This window comes from Procambarus clarkii, chromosome 6 (assembly GCF_040958095.1).
Source record: "Procambarus clarkii isolate CNS0578487 chromosome 6, FALCON_Pclarkii_2.0, whole genome shotgun sequence".
In the NCBI taxonomy this organism is placed as follows: domain Eukaryota; kingdom Metazoa; phylum Arthropoda; class Malacostraca; order Decapoda; family Cambaridae; genus Procambarus; species Procambarus clarkii.
The window spans coordinates 15,400,961-15,421,386 of record NC_091155.1 but is presented as its reverse complement, the minus strand read 5'-3'; the positions used below and the strand labels follow the sequence as shown (position 1 = coordinate 15,421,386).

Genomic DNA, 20,426 nt, shown 5'->3' with positions numbered 1-20,426 from the left:
TAACCCTCCGGAGGTTGATAGGCCTCTTTAACCCTCCAGAGGTTGAAAGGTCTTAATAACCCTCCAGAGGTTGATAAGTCTTAATAACCCTCCAGAGGTTGATAGGTCTTAATAACCCTCCAGAGGTTTATTGGTCTTAATAACCCTCCAGAGGTTTATTGGTCTTAATAACCCTCCAGAGGTTGATAGGTCTTAATAACCCTCCAGAGGTTGATAGGCCTTAATAACCCTCCAGAGGTTGATAGGTCTTAATAACCCTCCAGAGATTGATAGGTCTTAATAACCGTCCAGAGGTTGATAGGTCTTAATAACCGTCCAGAGGTTGATAGGTCTTAATAACCCTCCAGAGGTTGATAGGTCTTAATAACCCTCCAGAGGTTGATAGGCCTTAATAACCCTCCAGAGGTTGATAGGTCTTAATAACCCTCCAGAGATTGATAGGTCTTAATAACCGTCCAGAGGTTGATAGGTCTTAATAACCGTCAAGAGGTTGATAGGTCTTAATAACCCTCCAGAGGTTGATAGGTCTTAATAACCCTCCAGAGGTTGATAGGTCTTAATAACCCTCCAGAGGTTGATAGGTCTTAGTAACCCTCCAGAGGTTGATAGGTCTTAATAACCCTCCAGAGGTTGATAGGTCTTAATAACCCTCCAGAGGTTGATAGACCTTAATAACCCTCCAGAGGTTGATAGGTCTTAATAACCCTCCAGAGGTTGATAGGTCTTAATAACCCTCCAGAGGTTGATAGGTCTTAATAACCCTCCAGAGGTTGATAGGTCTTAATAACCCTCCAGAGGTTGATAGGTCTTAATTACCCTCCAGAGGTTGATAAGTCTTAATAACCCTCCAGAGGTTGATAGGTCTTAATAACCCTCCAGAGGTTGATAGACCTTAATAACCCTCCAGAGGTTGATAGGCCTTAATAACCCTCCAGAGGTTGATAGGCCTTAATAACCCTCCAGAGGTTGATAGGCCTTAATAACCCTCCAGAGGTTGATAAGTCTTAATAACCCTCCAGAGGTTGATAGGCCTTAATAACCCTCCAGAGGTTGATAGGCCTTAATAACCCTCCAGAGGTTGATAGGCCTTAATAACCCTCCAGAGGTTGATAGACCTTAATAACCCTCCAGAGGTTGATAGGCCTTAATAACCCTCCAGAGGTTGATAAGCCTTAATAACCCTCCAGAGGTTGATAAGCCTTAATAACCCTCCAGAGGTTGATAGGCCTTAATAACCCTCCAGAGGTTGATAAACCTTCAAATTTTGCCCTGCGTATTACTTTAATAATTATGTATGGGGTAATCATGTCTCCCTTCCGTTAGTTTGAATTGTGTTACTCATATATAGGCATGACGACCTCCGCCATCACTAAACCTGACTTAACCTAACTTCACCATCATCCCCCCCCAAGCCATGCCCGTTCAGCCAAAGTGGTTGGGCATTTTAACATCAAAACCTACTGAATATTTGATTCCATTTGTTTAAAATTAGCAGCGACGAATTTTTAAACAGTGTGTGACAAATTGAAAAATTGGGGGTTATCTTTAGGAATTAATAACTACAAATTATTTATAAAGAAATTAATTAAGGATTATTTTTACTATTTTAAATGCGAATTACTCCTGTAGATAACAACGACTTTGGTGTTAATGGGTGTTTATAAATATGTGTCTGTCTGTTAATGTTAAATGTCTATCCATCTGCTAATCTATCAAGCTATTTATCTTCAAGATTCAGCGCTAATTTATAACATGTCTCAATGTAAACTATATCTTAATTATTTTCGTGTTCTAACTTCTTTTCTTTCTTTCATTCGTTTAATTCATCCATTCTTTCAAATGAAAGAATGTGTTCTTTCATTCATTTAAACATTCTAAATGGAATTAAAATTTCTTAGTTTCTTGGACCTTCATAAGGAAGGTTCCCATTGCTTGGGAACCTCTTCAGTCTTGAGAGGGGAAACTTCAGTCTTGAGAGGGGAATCTTCAGTCTTGTGAGGGGAATCTTCAGTCTTGAGAGGGGAATCTTCAGTCTTGAGAGGGGAATCTTCAGTCTTGTGAGGGGAATCTTCAGTCTTGTGAGGGGAATCTTCAGTCTTGTTAGAGGAATCTTCAGTCTTGTGAAGGGAATCTTCAGTCTTGTGAAGGGAATCTTCAGTCTTGAGAGGGGAATCTTCAGTCTTGTGAGGGGAATCTTCAGTCTTGAGAGGGGAATCTTCAGTCTTGTGAGAGGAATCTTCAGTCTTGTTAGAGGAATCTTCAGTCTTGTGAAGGGAATCTTCAGTCTTGTGAAGGGAATCTTCAGTCTTGAGAGGGGAATCTTCAGTCTTGAGAGGGGAATCTTCACTCTTGAGAGGGGAATCTTCACTCTTGAGAGGGGAATCTTCAGTCTTGAGAAAGAGGAATCTTCAGTCTTGAGAGGGGAATCTTCAGTCTTGTGAGGGGAATCTTCAGTCTTGTGAGGGGAATCTTCAGTCTTATGAGGGGAATCTTCACTCTTGAGAAGGGAGGTACTAGAGTTGAGAGGTGAATTAGGCTATTAGACTTAAAAGACGTATCAAGTTATCAGACTTACGATGTGTATCAAGTCATGAAGCCATGCTATGGTGTACAAACGTCGACCTAACTGGGAGGTTTTCTACTGCCCAAGCCCGGCCCGAGCCCAGGCTTGACTTGTGAGAGTTTGGTCCACCAGGCTGTTGCTTAGAGCGGCCCGCAGGCCCACATACCCACCACAGCCCGGTTGGTCCGGCACTCCTTGGAGGAAACAATCTAGTTTCCTCTTGAAGATGTCCACGGTCGTTCCAGCAATATTTCTTATGCTCGCTGGCAGGATGTTGAACAACCGTGAACCTCTGATGTTTATACAGTGTTCTCTGATTGTGCCTATGGCACCTCTGCTCTTCACTGGACCTCTGATGTTTATACAGTGTTCTCTGATTGTGCCTATGGCACCTCTGCTCTTCACTGGACCTCTGATGTTTATACAGTGTTCTCTGATTGTACCTATGGCACCTCTGCTCTTCACTGGACCTCTGATGTTTATACAATGTTCTCTGATTGTGCCTATGGCACCTCTGCTCTTCACTGGACCTCTGATGTTTATACAGTGTTCCCTAATTGTGCATATGGCACCTCTGCTCTTCACTGGACCTCTGATGTTTATACAGTGTTCTCTGATTGTGCCCATGGCACCTCTGCTCTTCACTGGGCCTCTGATGTTTATACAGTGTTCTCTGATTGTGCCTATGGCACATCTGCTCTTCACTGGACCTCTGATGTTTATACAGTGTTCCCTAATTGTGCCTATGGCACCTCTGCTCTTCACTGGACCTCTGATGTTTATACAGTGTTCTCTGATTGTGCCTATGGCACCTTTGTTCTTCACTGGTTCTATTCTGCATTTTCTTCCATATCGTTCACTCTAGTATGTTGTTATTTTACTGTGTAGATTTGGGACCTGGCCCTCCAGTATTTTCCACGTGTATTTGGTATCTCTCTCCTCTCCTTGCTAGTGAGTACATTTGGAGAGATTTGAGACGATCCCAATAATTTAGGTGCTTTATCTCGTCTATGCGTGTCGTATATGTTCTCTGTACGCCCTTAGGCGGAGGGGCGGAGGGCAAGGCGGACCAGGACGAAACAGTGGGATAAAAGGCCGTTGACCAAGACCTTCACAGGCAGAGAAATGTTGACAGGGCAGAAAGGCTTTATATCGTGAAAAATGCGACGCTTCCTCCGGACCTTGAGCTGGGAGCTGTTGACGTTGTTGACAGCTCAGTCAAGTGGAGAGTCACTCTTTTTGGTCCTCTTTCATGCGCTCTCTTACTCTTTATCTGTCTCTGTCTCTTGTCTCTGTCTCTGTCTCTGTCTCTGTCTCTCTCTCTCTCTCTCTCTCTCTCTCTCTCTCTCTCTCTCTCTCTCTCTGTCTCTCTCTGTCTCTCTCTGTCTCTCTCTCTCTCTCTGTCTCTCTCTCTCTCTCTCTCTCTCTCTCTCTCTCTCTCTCTCTCTCTCTCTCTCTCACTCTCTCTCTCTCTCTCTCTCTCACTCTCTCTCTCTCTCATAAAAGAACCTTTTTGTTTTTCAATCTCACAAATATTCAGTCTTTTCCGTGTTCCAAATATCTTCACATTATTTTATTTTCTCTGGACTACTATTTGGCTTTTGTTTCTCTAACTTTTGTGTCTTTATCTTTCTCGGTTGATCTGATTTCACGTTCGTCTGAGTGTTGAGAAATAATGTTCCAAATGCGAGGGAGAGTGAAAGATCACCGGGTGATATTCTGTAGAATGATATAAACTAATCCGTTCTCCTAATAGAACGTCGTATTTTGACGTATTGTCTACGTAAGGCCAAAAAAATTGTCGTACTAGGAAATGTCAGCGACTTTTTGCCACTTATTTGGATTCATATGTCAAGTTTGAATTCCTCATCACAGATTAAGGCTTTTATGGTTGAAGTGGACACTCCACAACTCCTAAGTGATCCCGGGTTCGGTTCTTGGGCGGGGCGGAAACGGTTTGGCACGTGTCCTTTCGCCTAGCAGTAAGTAGGTACCCGGGAGATAGGTAACTGTTGTGGCTTGCGTCCTGTAGAAGGTTAGTAGTCATAGTATATATATATACTGCTATGAAGGTTAGTATATATATATATATATATATATATATATATATTCATAGGCTTCCAGTCCCTGACAACGGATAATTATTGGCTCAGCTTCATTTAAGGCTTCCTTCAGTATTTGTTAATTATGTTAATATTCATTCAGCTGTAAAATTCAGCTTGAGATACGGTGCTTAGGCTTTGTCAGGTGTGTGTGTGGTGCCATATCCAGGTGTGTGTGTGTGGTGCTATATACAGGTGTGTGTGTGGTGCCATATCCAGGTGTGTGTGTGTGGTGCCATATACAGGTGTGTGTGTGGTGCCATATCCAGGTGTGTGTGTGTGGTGCCATATCCAGGTGTGTGTGTGTGGTGCTATATCCAGGTGTGTGTGTGTGGTGCTATATCCAGGTGTGTGTGTGTGGTGCTATATCCAGGTGTGTGTGTGTGGTGCCATATCCAGGTGTGTGTGTGTGGTGCTATATCCAGGTGTGTGTGTGTGGTGCTATATCCAGGTGTGTGTGTGTGGTGCTATATCCAGGTGTGTGTGTGGTGCTATATCCAGGTGTGTGTGTGTGGTGCTATATCCAGGTGTGTGTGTGGTGCTATATCCAGGTGTGTGTGTGGTGCCATATCCAGGTGTGTGTGTGTGGTGCCATATCCAGGTGTGTGTGTGTGGTGCCATATCCAGGTGTGTGTGTGTGGTGCCATATCCAGGTGTGTGTGTGTGGTGCCATATCCAGGTGTGTGTGTGTGGTGCCATATCCAGGTGTGTGTGTGTGGTGCCATATCCAGGTGTGTGTGTGGTGCCATATCCAGGTGTGTGTGTGTGGTGCTATATCCAGGTGTGTGTGTGGTGCCATATCCAGGTGTGTGTGTGTGGTGCCATATCCAGGTGTGTGTGTGTGTGTGTGCCATATCCAGGTGTGTGTGTGTGGTGCTATATCCAGGTGTGTGTGTGTGGTGCTATATCCAGGTGTGTGTGTGTGGTGCCATATCCAGGTGTGTGTGTGTGGTGCCATATCCAGGTGTGTGTGTGTGGTGCCATATCCAGGTGTGTGTGTGTGGTGCCATATCCAGGTGTGTGTGTGTGGTGTCATATCCAGGTGTGTGTGTGTGGTGCCATATCCAGGTGTGTGTGTGTGGTGCCATATCCAGGTGTGTGTGTGGTGCTATATCCAGGTGTGTGTGTGGTGCTATATCCAGGTGTGTGGTGCCATATCCAGGTGTGTGTGTGTGTGTGTGCCATATCCAGGTGTGTGTGTGTGTGTGCCATATCCAGGTGTGTGTGTGTGGTGCCATATCCAGGTGTGTGTGTGGTGCTATATCCAGGTGTGTGTGTGGTGCTATATCCAGGTGTGTGTGTGGTGCCATATCCAGGTGTGTGTGTGTGTGTGCCATATCCAGGTGTGTGTGTGTGTGTGCCATATCCAGGTGTGTGTGTGTGTGTGCCATATCCAGGTGTGTGTGTGTGTGTGCCATATCCAGGTGTGTGTGTGGTGCTATATCCAGGTGTGTGTGTGGTGCTATATCCAGGTGTGTGTGTGGTGCTATATCCAGGTGTGTGTGTGTGTGTGCCATATCCAGGTGTGTGTGTGGTGCTATATCCAGGTGTGTGTGTGGTGCCATATCCAGGTGAGTGTGTGGTGCTATATCCAGGTGTGTGTGTGGTGCTATATCCAGGTGTGTGTGTGTGGTGCCATATCCAGGTGTGTGTGTGGTGCTATATCCAAGTGTGTGTGTGGTGCCATATCCAGGTGTGTGTGTGGTGCTATATCCAGGTGTGTGTGTGGTGCCATATCCAGGTGTGTGTGTGGTGCTATATCCAGGTGTGTGTGTGGTGCCATATCCAGGTGTGTGTGTGTGTGCCATATCCAGGTGTGTGTGTGTGTGTGCCATATCCAGGTGTGTGTGTGTGTGTGCCATATCCAGGTGTGTGTGTGGAGCCATATCCAGGTGTGTGTGTGGTGCTATATCCAGGTGTGTGTGTGGTGCTATATCCAGGTGTGTGTGTGGTGCTATATCCAGGTGTGTGTGTGTGTGGTGCCATATCCTGGTGTGTGTGTGGTGCTATATCCAGGTGTGTGTGTGTGTGGTGCCATATCCAGGTGTGTGTGTGGAGCCATATCCAGGTGTGTGTGTGGTGCTATATCCAGGTGTGTGTGTGGTGCCATATCCAGGTGTGTGTGTGGTGCTATATCCAGGTGTGTGTGTGGTGCCATATCCAGGTGTGTGTGTGTGGTGCCATATCCAGGTGTGTGTATTCGTTTGCCTTGTTCGGGTAGAATGTAGACTCAGTAGTCGCTTCTGTATATATTTATTGACTGAGGCAAACAGGTGTATAACTGGCCAGCCGAGGTCCACCTACTCTGGGTCTGTGAGGATAACTGAGGCTGCTGGGAGCATGCTTGATGCTCCTCTGTCTGGCATGACGTCAGAGGCCTACTTGCCTGTGATTGGTTACATTTCAACTGACAGAATTTGAGTATAACACCGCTCGGACACGCTACCAAGTCGACGTCCCTTGTCGACAAGCTCTGGCTAGCTATATAGTTACAATGATACTGAAAGGACCTCGGTGGCATTCAATAATGGCTTACATGTGAAATTTGCATAATAAAACATTGAAAGAAGATCAGGTGTGCGTAATACAAACAACTCGGCATATATGCACCAAAAAAAAAAATTCATCATAATAGGTGAAAATCATGGTAACAATGCTTTGATTAAATCAGAGTATTAAGAACATGTGTATGTCTACTGATCAGATATGAACAATACAACTCAAGGTATTGCCTAAACAAAATTATTAACATGTGTCAATGGCATGTGCTTGAAAACCATACAAAATTAAACAATTATTACATTAATGGAACAAAGTTCTGACCTAACAACCACAATTGAATTTCAAGATAGATAATGATTTTTTTTTTTTTTCTCTTTTTTTTTTTTTTTCAAAATATACAATATATTTACAAGACCAATGTACAATATATATAATGTGCAATATATTTACAAGCATATACAAGACCTGGATCAAGAAGACTAACATCTGCGTGATAGCAGTCAGGATTCACTGGCCTCAATGTGGTTGCTAGAACAATAATAACTCCTATGACAAGCACTGTAAAAATACAAATGGTAGTAGACTTAACAATGGCATCTAATTTATAACCAAATAAAGTTGAGAAAAACTATATATTATATATAATGGTAATAATAAGACACATGTGGTAGAAATACTGCAAATGATTTTTTTTTTTTCAAAACAAACAGAATAACTGCAGAGTGCAATCAATTATAAATTCTGCGGATATCTACACCTAGCTCATCCAGAGCACTATACAACTCTGGCTCTGACTGAAGGTCCGGAACAGATGAAACTTCATGTGACAAACTATCATCTTGAGAGATATCCTCGTTAACATCTAGCCAATGGACGTGTGGTGAGTGCACGGTTGAAACGAGAGGTCTAGATCTAAGATTATAATTGCTAGTATGGGGTTGCTGAACATCCAGTGGTCTGTCAACCACAGGAGGTGGTGTCCGAGTAGGAGTATCTGTCTGGGTAAGTTCATTGTCATCTTCCTCATCAGTCTCGTCAACAGTCATTTTAGCTAACTTCATGTGGTCTAAATGTTCATTTATATACTCTCCTGTTAACAAGTTCTTAAGTCTGTATTTGTTACCTTTAATAAGCTCGATTACCTTATATGGACCCAAAAATTTCTTAGTTAACTTGTACATAGGACCAGACCTGTGTTGGTTAAGTATCATTACTACAGATCCAATAGTTATTTTATTGGGTTTAGCTCGTGCATTCCTTGCTAGAGTGAACTCGGCTGTTGCTTTGGACAGTTGTTCTCGTATTTTCTTGAATACTAATTGCATTTGTCTACGCTTCACTTGAACAAAATCATCTACGTTATATAAGGGAGTAGGAGGTACGTTAATCAATTCATTAGGGAGGATCTTATCTGTACCATAAAGAATAGCGTGAGGTGTGTCACCAGTAGAAACATTAATTGAAGAATTTATAGCACACTGAATTAAGGGTATAAAATCATCCCAATTGTTGTTATCAAAATTCAACGTGACTCTCAAGGCATCTAACACTTTCCTGTTAGTACGTTCAGCTAGTCCATTACTTGCCGGATGGTAAGGCATAATGCTACATTTTTTGATGTTATATAAATCACACAAGCTAGTTAGAATACTATTACTGAATTCCGGACCATTATCTGAAAGGATTACTTTAGGCATACTATATCTACAAATTATTTGGTCATGGAATGCGCTGGCTATGGTTTCTGCTGTTTTGTTCGGGATAGGAACTAGTTCGCAAAACCGTGAAAAATTATCGACCATTACAAGCAAATGTTTGTTCCCTTTCTCTGTTTCCGCAAAATTTGTCAATAAATCCATCGATATTCGTTCCCAAGGAGCTTTAGTTGCTGGGTACACCTGAATTGGATTAGGTCCTGAAACATGTCCCTTGTGCTGTAAACAAGTTAAACATCTGTCAACATAATGAGCAATCTCCTTAGCCATTTTTGGCCAAAAATATTTCAATCGACCTTGTTGGAGTGTACGATCCTTTCCTGGATGTGCACTTGCAGGAGCATCATGGATAATTTTTAACACAGTTGGTACCAAGACAGCTGGAACAACTAACTGACAACATTTCCTCGGGGCTGTCCCTAGCTTTACTACTCTACACAGTAAATTGTCCAACATAACTAGTTCTTTCAATGGTACTGGCGGTTTATGAATCGGGCGAGTGTCTTGCTTAGTCAAAAATTTAATGACGGGTGCCCATATGGGGTCTTGTCTTTGTTCCGTTTCTACTACTGTAGCATCTAATGCTGGGTAATTTAACTGAATCGCAGCTACGTGTCGAGAAAACGCATCGGCTACAACATTTTGCTTTCCTGGAATATATCCAAATGTGGGATTGAATTCTTGAATTGTGAGCAAATATCTAGCAAACTTTCCAACTGGATTCTTATTTTTGAACAAGGGAATTAATGGTTGGTGATCTGTAAGAACATGAACTGGGTAATTATAAATTGTATCCTTGAAATGTTTAAGTGCCCAAACAACTGCCAAGGCTTCTCGTTCTGTTGCACTATAATTTTTCTCTTCTTTGGATAATGTGCGGCTAGCATAAGCTATTGCGTGATCTCTGTGACCTTCTGTTTGAAGTAATGCAGCACCTAGACCTATGTCACTAGCATCTGTAACCAACGTAAAAGGTTTAGAAAAATCTGGATACCTAAGGACAGGTGACGAAATCAAGGCTGCTTTGAGTTTTTTGAATGACTGATCCTGGGCCTCTCCCCAAACAAAGGGTTCATCTTTTCTTTGCAACTTGTAAAGCGGGGCGGCTATAATAGAGAATCCAGCAATAAATGAACGATAAAATCCTACAAGACCTGTGAACTGTCTTACGGCTTCTGCGGTACGAGGTGTTGGAAAATCACGGGCAGCAATAATTTTTGATTCATTCAATGTAATACCTGAAGGTGTAACTGTATGACCTAGGAAATTAATCTTTTGCTTTAAAAATGAACATTTTGCAAGCTTTATTTTTAAATTAGCTTCAGCGAGCTTTGCAAGTACCTTTTCAAGGTTCTGGAAATGAGTCTGAACATCTTGCGACATGATTATGAGATCATCAAGGTAAACTAGAAGCGTACTTCCTATCAATCTACGAAATAGATTTGTCATGAGCCGTGAAAAGGTTATTGGACTACTACGCAAACCAAACGGCATTCTTTTGAAATGAAAATGACCATTGGGAGTACTAAAGGCTGTCAATTGTTTACTTTCCTCATCAAGGGGGATTTGCCAGAATCCCTGCAACAAATCTAACGTTGAGAATACTTTGTTTCGACCAATACTTTGCAACAAATCATTGAGAACTGGAAGTGGGAAACGATCAGGTATTGTTACTCTGTTAAGCTTGCGATAATCGATTACAGGTCTCCAAGTCCCATCTCGCTTTGGTACAAGAATCAATGGAGCGTTCCATGGCGAATTACTCGATTCAATTACATCACTCTGTAACATTTCTTCTACAAGTCTATCTGCTTCTGCTCTCTGAGAATGGGGAAGACGGTAAGCTGGTACATAAATAGGCGTAGTTCCTTGTTCAAGGGGAATTTTATGTGTAATGAGAGGAGTGAGACCTAATTTTTCTCCTGGTAGAGCAACAACAGCTCTATTCTTGTTCAAAATTTTCAAAAGCTGAGCCACAGAGTCAGGAAAATCAGTAGGACTGAGGTGTTGCGCTTGCACCTCTGGCTGAGATCCCTGTTCTCCTGGTGTGAGTGTACAAACAGTATGATCCATGGAGACATCATCCACAACTCGCACCGGTAACGAGTAATGGGCAAAATCTACAACATGGGTACCAGACTGAAGATGGATATCGGCATTACTTGTGTTCGCGATAAAAAGTGAGACAGTACCATCCTGCACTGTGTGCCAGGAGGGTTCAACAAATGTACCATTCACTTTACATGTTTCACTTTCCGCAATCACATCCGACAACTCAGGCACTCCCTGAACCTTAACTCTTATTCTGGTGAGAGAATGAGGGTGTAACACAGTGTCAGTAGCCGTGGAACCACTGACTTCAGAGATGGAAGCTGCCAGGCGAGCGAGACAACGAGAATCCGTTAGGGCGTCCCCTTCCAGAAAGTCCCGATACTCATTCTCCTTAACAACTGCACAACTACTATGCTTCAATCGAGTGCCTGTTTTCTCGGGTATGCTACCACGACAATGATCTGACAAACCTACGCTAGCAAGGCGGGTGTCAACAAAATTAACATAATCTGATTGAAGGTTGAACTCGTGGCCCTGTCGATACATGCTACACAAGGGTATGACGTGGTCTTTGATACTTATGTTCCAACGATGGGGAAACAATGCAATATTTTCATCAATCATGGTGTACAGACCTAAGAGAATGTCTCCAGGAAAATGAATAATGTCAACAACTAAACATGTTATAGACAATGTGACATCATTGAACTTGAGTGGGAGGTCAATTTCACCCTGAACTTTTACTTTATTTCCTGAAATACCACTTAGAAAAGGTATGTGTGACTGTTTTAAAATAGTAGGGTGCATACTTTCAATGTCTCTAAGAGCTGCGGGCTTGACAATATTAATTTTTGCACCTGAGTCAAGAAAAACTTTTAAAACTCTACCATGTACAATGGCTGAGACAAGGGGACCATCACTTGAGACTGGACAAGTTACTATTTTTGACTTATGTTGTCTGGGATATCTGCGTCTTGTTTGTGTCAAATTTACTGTGGATCCGTCAACATCTACAACTGGTCTAGAGTCAGTGTCCTCCTCTGTCAAGTGTCCAAATCTATTTTGGGTAGCTACTGAATACACAGGGAGGGCACTAGGATTGGCTAGCTTGAATTGGTTAGCGGATGGCCTTGGGGGTTTCCCGACGACATGGAGTGAACATTGTGAGCTCCAGCATTCTGTGACTGAGCATTATAATTTGAAGTTGCATTATAGCTGGGCTGGGAGTTGTAATTACGAGAGTTCTGATAATGTCTTGGACGCTGTGAGCCTCGCCAAGACTGACCATGGGAGTTACGAGGTGGAGATGTCCTTTGCCTAGCTCTACAATCCGCAGTGTGGTGACCAACTTGTTTATGGTACGTGCAATATGGAAGCCTAGAATGATTAGATTGATGAGGGGGCCGAGAGAATTGTCTAGGAGGTGATGATCTAGGGGCGGACCAACAGTCCCTTGCAAGGTGGTTACTCTTACCACAATGCCAACATGAGGGAGTGGATGGTTGTGGACTATGGCGTTTCGGCATTTTATGAGGCGGCGAATTTGACTGGGGGCTACGAGCATGGGTACGCTTCTGCGACCAAGAGTTTTGAGAATTTGTGGGAGGATGCTGAGAACTTGTAACTACATTTACAGCATCAGAGGGTGGCAACAGTTGAGCACTTCGGGGAGCTAGTTTATCGGCGGCATTGTTAATAGCCTCAAACACTTCACCAATTTCATGTTTAACACCAAAATTTTGTTGCTCAACGATTGGTTTTGTATGCTCGGGGGCAAAATGCATTAAAGTACCAAATGCTATCATTTTGGCCATAGCCTCAGGGGACAGATTATTGTCTTTATCTAACCAAGTCGAATTATTCATAGCAGAAACTAAGGCATACAGATACTGATCGAGACGGCTAGTAAACGCATTAAACGATTCACCAGGCTGCATGGTGGCATTGGCAATTTTCTTGACTAACCTATATGGGTCAAGGTCTCCTTTATTAACAAAGCGACGGCGAAAGAAATCCTTAAATTCAGGCCAAGACTGAAGGCTAACAATGGCTTTCTCATCAACAACAAAACGTGCATCACCTTTGGTTGTGTCCACGGCTGACCGTGCAATTGCTAAGTATTCGGCATCAGTAGGCTTAGAAAAACGTGCAACTGTTTTCGCTTCAACCTTACTAAACCATGATTCTAATAAACGCGATTCCCCAGCAAAAAGAGGAATAGCCATTTCCTGAGCTGATCTCTGGCCATTGGGACAAGCAACTGTTCCCATTGATTCTGAAGGGGTTTCAACAGTGGTAGGCATTGTCACAGCCGTGGAAGTAATATTTGAACGCAGATTATAATTAAGTGCACCTGGCATCAGAAATAGTATACACAAAAATAAACACAAAAAAATATCAACTTGGCTAAAGTAAAAATGGCAGAAATAAAATTATTAAATTGGGCTAGGCAAGAAAATAATCAAGAACAAGCAATTGTAAACTAAATTTAGCAATCTTTCATTAAAAAATGACTGGAATTAGATGTATGTAAATTAATTAAACCAGACTAAGCACAGCAATTTAGAATAAAAACTGGGAAATGCAATTGCAAAATTTCATTAAAAAGATTCAACACAACAAGTGGCAATGCAAGAAATATGGATGTAGCACATAAACTGGACACAGGAATGTATATAACTCCTATGGTAAAAGTTTAAAATAAAATGCTTAAAGGATAAATTTCAAGTTAGGTCTGGAGAAATATAAAAAAAAATTTCTATGTTCTATTGTCTATGGAAATCTCAAAAACAAATTTCTTTTATGCAAAAATAAACTGCTAGAACAATTATTTCTTACTTCTCTCACCTTTGAATTCAGTAATGACACTAGTAACAATTAATGAATAATGGAATCATATGCAGGGAATATTGAAATGTCTCAGAGAAACTGTGGGCCTCTGGAGTACTAAACCGGCTCCAATATTTAACAAGTCACTGAATGGTTAATTCACAGGATATTATGGGAATTATTACATAAGTCACTTTTTAACACTTGGCACGCTGTTCTCAACTAGCAATTACTTATCTCAGGGTTGTAATTTATGAGGATCACCAGTAGCCAAAGAAGGAGAAGCGTCGTGAAGATCGGAAGAGGCCCATGTGAGGCGTGTTTACAAACTGGATGCGACGGCAGCGCTCCTGGCGGCGGTGGCGCGAGACTCAGGGACCCCACACTGTTCACGCTAGAAGCACGAAGATAAATTCTGACGACGACAATATTGCGACGATGGAATAACCAGTTGATACTTGCGACGATGGCTGACGACGATTGCAGTAGCTTGCACCCTCACGAAGCTTGATACTGTCAGCTTGGGTGGCGGTGGTGGTGGTGGTGGGTGTAATAGGTGGTTCCCACGTGGTGGCGCGAGGTTCAAAAATGGCTGGCGCGGGAAGCTTCCTTCCTCCTCACTGATGAGTGCCCGTTCTCACAGGAAAATATTGATCCTTACTTCTGAAACGTTGGCCTGGAGTAGTGGTTGATGGCAGGACCCCGGTCTGGCACAATATTTGATGCGTGGGTGGCAGGATGGCGGCTTATGGCGGTGGCGGTGGCGGCGGTTTTGGCTGGAACACGAGGCGATGCTGGGTACTGGAACTTTTGCTTCCAGAAAAAAATTTCTGGATCCCACTGCTGCTACCAGTATTCGTTTGCCTTGTTCGGGTAGAATGTAGACTCAGTAGTCGCTTCTGTATATATTTATTGACTGAGGCAAACAGGTGTATAACTGGCCAGCCGAGGTCCACCTACTCTGGGTCTGTGAGGATAACTGAGGCTGCTGGGAGCATGCTTGATGCTCCTCTGTCTGGCATGACGTCAGAGGCCTACTTGCCTGTGATTGGTTACATTTCAACTGACAGAATTTGAGTATAACATGTGTGTGTGGTGCTATATCCAGGTGTGTGTGTGTGTGCCATATCCAGGTGTGTGTGTGTGGTGCCATATCCAGGTGTGTGTGTGTGGTGCTATATCCAGGTGTGTGTGTGGTGCTATATCCAGGTGTGTGTGTGGTGCTATATCCAGGTGTGTGTGTGTGGTGCTATATCCAGGTGTGTGTGTGGTGCCATATTCAGGTGTGTGTGTGGTGCTATATCCAGGTGTGTGTGTGGTGCCATATCCAGGTGTGTGTGTGTGGTGCTATATCCAGGTGTGTGTGTGTGCCATATCCAGGTGTGTGTGTGGTGCCATATCCAGGTGTGTGTGTGTGGTGCTATATCCAGGTGTGTGTGTGTGGTGCCATATCCAGGTGTGTGTGTGTGGTGCTATATCCAGGTGTGTGTGTGTGGTGCCATATCCAGGTGTGTGTGTGGTGCTATATCCAGGTGTGTGTGTGTGGTGCCATATCCAGGTGTGTGTGTGTGTGGTGCTATATCCAGGTGTGTGTGTGTGTGGTGCCATATCCAGGTGTGTGTGTGTGGTGCTATATCCAGGTGTGTGTGTGTGGTGCCATATCCAGGTGTGTGTGTGGTGCTATATCCAGGTGTGTGTGTGTGGTGCCATATCCAGGTGTGTGTGGTGCCATATCCAGGTGTGTGTGTGGTGCCATATCCAGGTGTGTGTGTGTGGTGCCATATCCAGGTGTGTGTGTGTGGTGCTATATCCAGGTGTGTGTGTGGTGCCATATCCAGGTGTGTGTGTGTGGTGCCATATCCAGGTGTGTGTGTGGTGCCATATCCAGGTGTGTGTGTGTGGTGCCATATCCAGGTGTGTGTGTGGTGCCATATCCAGGTGTGTGTGTGTGGTGCTATATCCAGGTGTGTGTGTGGTGCCATATCCAGGTGTGTGTGTGTGGTGCCATATCCAGGTGTGTGTGTGGTGCCATATCCAGGTGTGTGTGGTGCCATATCCAGGTGTGTGTGTGGTGCCATATCCAGGTGTGTGTGTGGTGCTATATCCAGGTGTGTGTGTGTGTGGTGCTATATCCAGGTGTGTGTGTGGTGCCATATCCAGGTGTGTGTGTGGTGCCATATCCAGGTGTGTGTGTGGTGCCATATCCAGGTGTGTGTGTGTGGTGCCATATCCAGGTGTGTGTGTGGTGCCATATCCAGGTGTGTGTGTGTGGTGCCATATCCAGGTGTGTGTGTGGTGCCATATCCAGGTGTGTGTGTGTGGTGCCATATCCAGGTGTGTGTGTGGTGCTATATCCAGGTGTGTGTGTGGTGCCATATCCAGGAGTGTGTGTGGTGCCATATCCAGACGTTGGCACCCGCAGTATCCTGACTAACGACACAGCTAATCTTGGTTTAAGAGAGTCAAAGATGGATGCCAGGTTGTGGAGAGATTTGACGAGATATGAACCACAATTGGCAGGGAATTGACAGAGTAGATAAGGATAAACTATTCAACACTGGTGGTACGCGAACAAGGGGACACAGGTGGAGACTGAGTACTCAAATGAGCCACAGGGACGTTAGAAAGAACTTTTTCAGTGTCAGAGTAGTTAGTAAATGGAATGCATTAGGCAGTGATGTGGTGGAGGCTGACTCCATACACAGTTTCAAATGTAGATATGATAGAGCTCAGTAGGCTCAGGAATCTGTACACCAGTTGATTGACGGTTGAGAGGCGGGACCAAAGAGTCAGAGCTCAACCCCCCGCAAGCACAACTAGGTGAGTTGTGTTTGAACCACTGAACCTTTTTTGAAACCAAATGAGGAACAGATAATGCTTTAATATTTTTTTTGGTCAGGAATTGTGTCAAGAATGTTATCGGTAACTGTTATGACTGTCACTGACTGATCTTAAATTGCTAACTACCGAACGAGTCCTCCTTTCGTGGTTCTTCAACTACATCGGCCTTCTTCCCTTCTAACGAGCTGAGAACAGCTTGAATTACCTCATCCATTTGTGTGTATTTAGACCTCAATAAACGTATTTAAATTTCAATTAAATTCTTCCGATGAGAGCGCCCTATTCCTTGTAGCCGGTGGCTTAAGTAAACTATCCTCCTAAGGTTTCCCAACGTCAAGAAACCGTCGTACTAAAGTGCCCGCTTTTTTTTTTTAACCTAGCAGAGGACCCAAATCAGAAAACGTGACAGTACGTCAATTTCGCGAGCCGCTTCCGTTTTCTAGTACGACGATTTTTTGGGCCTTAGGGAAAGTATACGTCGAAATGCGACGTTCAGTTAGGAGGACGATTGAGGGACGACTCAGGGACGACTTAGGGACGACGAGGATCAAAGGATCGGATGGTAAGTTACGAGAAGTTATAGTTAGTACATATTGTTATTATTTAGAATAGTTTCTCCCCGCAATAAACAGTAGTTGCCAACTTCGGGTAGTTCGGAGAGTTGTCGCCAGGTGGCGAAGGTGTTCTATTGTTTACCTTTTCCCAGGAGGAACAAGAGAGTCGTCAGTCGACATCGAGTAGTTGGTCACACGAGGACCATTTCTTATTGATTTGTGCGATAACCCGCGGAGTCTAATAGTTCAGTCGTTAGCAGTAACTTCAAAAGGTAGCGTGGAGGACGACCTGTCAGCCTCCAGCAGTCTTCACCACCTGTTCCTCCAATGTCACAGGTAATTTAGAAAAAAAAAATCTAAATTGTTGACTAATACATTTACGTGTAATAGCGATTATTAGTATCGCTAATGTACATGACTCGCGTTCGACTTCTACCGCTGTTTCGTTGCTAATAAATTTTTTGCGTGGACGTTAGTAATCAACAGCCTGGTGGATCAAACTCTCACAAGTCAAGCCTGGGGCCAGATTCACGAAAGCATTTACGCAAGCACTTACGAACGTGTACATCTTTCCTCAATCTTTTGACGGCTTTGGTTACATTTATTAAACAGTTTACAAGCATGAAAACTTGCCAATCAACTGTTGTTATTGTTATAAACAGCCTCCTGGTGCTTCGGAGCTCATTAACTGTTTAATAATTGTAAACAAAGCCGCCAAAGATTGAGAAAAGATGTACAGGTATGTAAGTGCTTGCGTAAGTGCTTGCGTAAGTGCTTTCGTGAATCTGGCCCCCAGGCCTCGGGGCCGGGCTTGGGGGAGTCGAAGAACTCCCAGAACCCCATCAAGCATGAGATGAAAGCAACCTGGGGGCCAGATTCACGTAGCAGTTACGCAAGCACTTACGAACCTGGACATCTTTTCTCAATCTTTGGCGGCTTTGTTTACAATTATTAAGCAGTTAATGAGCTCCGAAGCACCAGGAGGCTGTTTATAACAATAACAACAGCTGATTGGGAAGATTTCATGCTTGTAAACTGTTTAATAAATGTTATCAAAGCTGTCAAAAGATTGAGGAAAGATGTACAAGATCTTAAGTACTTGCGTAACTGCTTCGTCAACCCGTTCTCGCACTTTCGTACAGTCAATATTGACCTATTATAGGTATAGGTTAAGTAATAATTGTAATTACGAAGCAATAAGATACTTATCTTAACATACTAAGAAGGTTAGGTAAGGTCGGTGTTTTCTGTGAAGCTTTTCAAGGTAAACTAAAATGTTTAGTATGTCACATATGCACTTATTTAATAAGTCAATATTGACTGTACGAAAGTGCGAGAACGGGTTGGCTTCGTGAATCTGGCCCCAGAGCTGTTGTTGTTGTTGTTAAAGATTCGCTCCCTGGAACAAAGTTCTAAGTAGCACGGGCTATGGTGAGCCCGTGATCCCAGAGCTGTCACGCTGAGTGCAGTAGAGGCTACAGAAGGTTGATGGCAACAGGGCCCCCAACAACGGTGTAGAATACAAAATGATCACCACGAGCAGATTACTTGACTTGAAACGCATCTTTATGTACTAAGTTTCAACTACTAGATGGCCCAACCACTTAGACGGTCGGGGATTGAACGCCGACCTGCATTAAGCGAGACCGTCGCTCTACCGTCCAACCCAAGTGGCTGGGTACATAGAGACGTTGAAATCTTTTGAATTTGCGCTCTTTGAAATTCTTCTCAAATTTTCCACACGCGTCGATCCTTAGCTCTTGGGTCCCGCCTGGAGTACTGAGACATACTTACAACTTTATAAGTGAAACACACTTGTTCAATGATCAACACTTGTCATAAGTATTGTGTGTTGTTGTTGTCAATATATCGCTGCTATTCTCCCTCTCTTCCTGCCAATAAACACATTAACAGTGTGTTTATTCACACTGTTTTTTTATTATTATTATTTTCTACCACAGACGTGGCCAGACATTTACAATGCTAATCAACATATATACATTTTCTTCTGTCCTCCATGGACAGGGTTAGAGAAGTGTTAAACATATAGTTCAAGGGTTTATTGAGTATGGGTATAAAGTATATATGGAAGCTGATCAGAATTACATTTCACCTTTGTAAATGCACATTAATGACACTATGTAAAAGACACATCTAACACTTTATGTAGGGCATACGTAAATGTGTGTATCTATGTATTTACGTATGTAGGTCAGCTTAGCATTTTAAAAGCACCGAATCACCTTCTGTGGTTGAGTGTTCAATTCACACTGGTAATTGCCTCGTTCGCTAACGAGGCAATTCTCCTCATTAGCGTACGTACAATAACCACTTGACCTAACCTTAGGCATCAGCATCACTTCCTAACTACTCTACTACCCTATTCTACCTGAACTACGACTACTTGAATCAGTAAAGGTCACTTTGACTCGTAGAAGATAATAAAAAACTGCCTTATGGGCTCACGTGTATACCCAATTATATATTTTTTGTTTAGCTTTATTTACACCAAAAGTATTAGCTGTTATAAATAGACATAACGAGGTATTTAAGAGGCTGTTAGAGTTCTTAGAGATCAGGGGGGGGGGGAGGCAGGGATCAGGGATGCAGTGAACATTTCTCGTTATGTTTCTCGAACACAGAGAGAGACAGACAGTGAATAGATGGATGGATGGATAGATAAATGAAGTGGATAGACGGATGAATAGAGAGATGAGGAAATGAATGGATATATATATATATATATATATATATATATATATATATATATATATATATATATATATATATATATATATATATATATATATATATATATATATAATGTCTGTCGTACCTAGTAGCCAGAACGCACTTCTCTGCCTACTATGCAAGGCCCGATTTGCCTAATAAGCCAAGTTTTCATGAATTAATTGTTTTTCGACTACCTAACCTAACCTAACTTTTTCGGCAACCTAACCTAACCTATAAAGATAGGTTAGGTTAGGTTAGGTAGGGTTGGTTAGGTTCGGTCATATATCTACGTTAATTCAAACTAAACAAAAATTGACCTCATACATAATGAAATGGGTAGCTTTATCATTTCATAAGAAAAAATTAGAGAAAATATATTAATTCATGAAAACTTGGCTTATTAGGCAAATCGGGCCTTGCATAGTAGGCTGAGAAGTGCGTTCTGGCTACTAGGTACGACATATATATATATATATATATATATATATATATATATATATATATATATATATATATATATATATATATATATATA

General features: G+C 42.8%; 1 protein-coding gene across 1 annotated transcript in view; it reads right to left on the bottom strand.

Annotated features, from left to right (window-relative positions):
• Positions 1-1,910: 1,910 nt before the first annotated feature.
• The window catches only part of LOC138355233 (aspartic and glutamic acid-rich protein-like), a 25,690-nt gene continuing 7,174 nt past the window's right edge, over positions 1,911-20,426 (bottom strand). The window contains exon 2 of the mRNA XM_069310098.1: positions 1,911-2,390. Coding sequence (XP_069166199.1) covers positions 1,911-2,390 — 480 coding nt within the window. The remainder of the gene's footprint in view (positions 2,391-20,426) is intronic.